Source organism: Propithecus coquereli, unplaced genomic scaffold, assembly GCF_000956105.1.
Source record: "Propithecus coquereli isolate 6110/MARCELLA unplaced genomic scaffold, Pcoq_1.0 Scaffold30, whole genome shotgun sequence".
In the NCBI taxonomy this organism is placed as follows: Eukaryota; Metazoa; Chordata; class Mammalia; order Primates; family Indriidae; genus Propithecus; species Propithecus coquereli.
This window is the reverse complement of record NW_012148619.1, coordinates 2,301,674-2,303,090: the sequence shown is the minus strand read 5'-3', so window position 1 is coordinate 2,303,090 and position 1,417 is coordinate 2,301,674. Positions and strand designations below refer to the sequence as shown.

Genomic DNA, 1,417 nt, shown 5'->3' with positions numbered 1-1,417 from the left:
ATTAGATTTATTATATTAGGTTGTACTGATAGCATGTAGAGCAAAATTAAAAATGGTATGATTTCCTGGCCATAAGTAAGCTGATTTGTACTAGAATAAACAATAATATAGTAAATATCCTATTTAAAGGTACAATAAACTTGACACTTTTTGAATGCTATGTGAAAATTATTTTATTAGTATAAAGAATGAGGTTATAGTTTAATTAATGAATTGCTCATCTACCAAGTGGCATCCATCCACAGGAAAAAAAACTAATTTCCTCTTCAATAATTATGTCTATACCCAATATGTTGTTAAAATTCTAATTATTGTTTGGTTTTTAAAAATGTACAAATATTGTAGCCATTGGACAAATAATATGAATCAGCAGGCCAGGTAAGAGACAGATTAATTTTCTAGCTCAAATACTTGGTTTTGCGTTATAGCCTTGACATCTCTGTATTTCTGTATCTTCCCTCCATATCTCACCTGCATTTTCTGAAAGCTCTCTTAGATTCTTTGCCTGCTAATCATGGTTATCTACTTCCCTTTTATTTCCAGGGACGCTCTCAAACTGGTCCAGCTGAAACAGATGGGCGAGATCACTGAGTCCAGACCCACTCCAGCCCCTGTAGCCACGCCCACAGCACCTTCACCTCCACCAGCCGCAGCAGGGCCATCTTATCCCCGGCCGATGTTCCCAGTATCAACTCCTGGACAACCTAATGCAGTGGTAATGTCCTCTGAATAATTTTTACTTTTCAGATTTCAGTGAGAGGGAAAATTAAGAGCAATTATTCTGTGTTTTATGACTACTTTTACCAATCCATTTTGGTAGTAGCTAGAAGTGATAAAGAAAAAGCACTCCAAATACTTTGTTTTACAGATTTCCTAGCAGAAATCACATTCATCTGTACAGCACTAACTTCCAAATAGAACATTAGAACTATGATTTTACTTGAATTTACCACACGTTCCATAACATATATGCCCTATAATCATGATCCTTTTTTTTTTTTTTTACAAAACTTTTGCGGGAGTGCAAACGTTTGGGTTACTATTGCATTTGCACCACCCAAGTCAGCGCTACAAGCATGCCCCTCCCAGACCGTGCTTACTGCATCCGTTAGGTGTGAATTTACCCATCCCCTCCTCCCCCTCCCGCCTGCCTGATCCCTAATGAATGTTACTTCCGTACGTGCACGCGTAAGTGTTGATATAATCATGATCCTTTTCATGTCTTTTTTTCTTGCATCATACTACTAATTGGTAGCTGACACTAGCTCCCTTTTGTAGATATGTTTCATTTTTTGATTAGGGATTGACAGTCTCACTGTGAAGAACTATTAATATATAGACTATATAGTCAGTCATTCTTTCCTTCTCAGATACATGCAGTATAACAGCCCTTTTTCATTTTCAAACTACTCCATTT

The 1,417-nt window shown here is 37.0% G+C and overlaps 1 protein-coding gene across 1 annotated transcript in view; it reads left to right on the top strand.

Annotated features, from left to right (window-relative positions):
• PDHX (pyruvate dehydrogenase complex, component X) overlaps positions 1-1,417 on the top strand; it is a 98,468-nt gene that overhangs the window by 69,638 nt on the left and 27,413 nt on the right. The window contains exon 7 of the mRNA XM_012649544.1: positions 544-714. Coding sequence (XP_012504998.1) covers positions 544-714 — 171 coding nt within the window. The remainder of the gene's footprint in view (positions 1-543; positions 715-1,417) is intronic.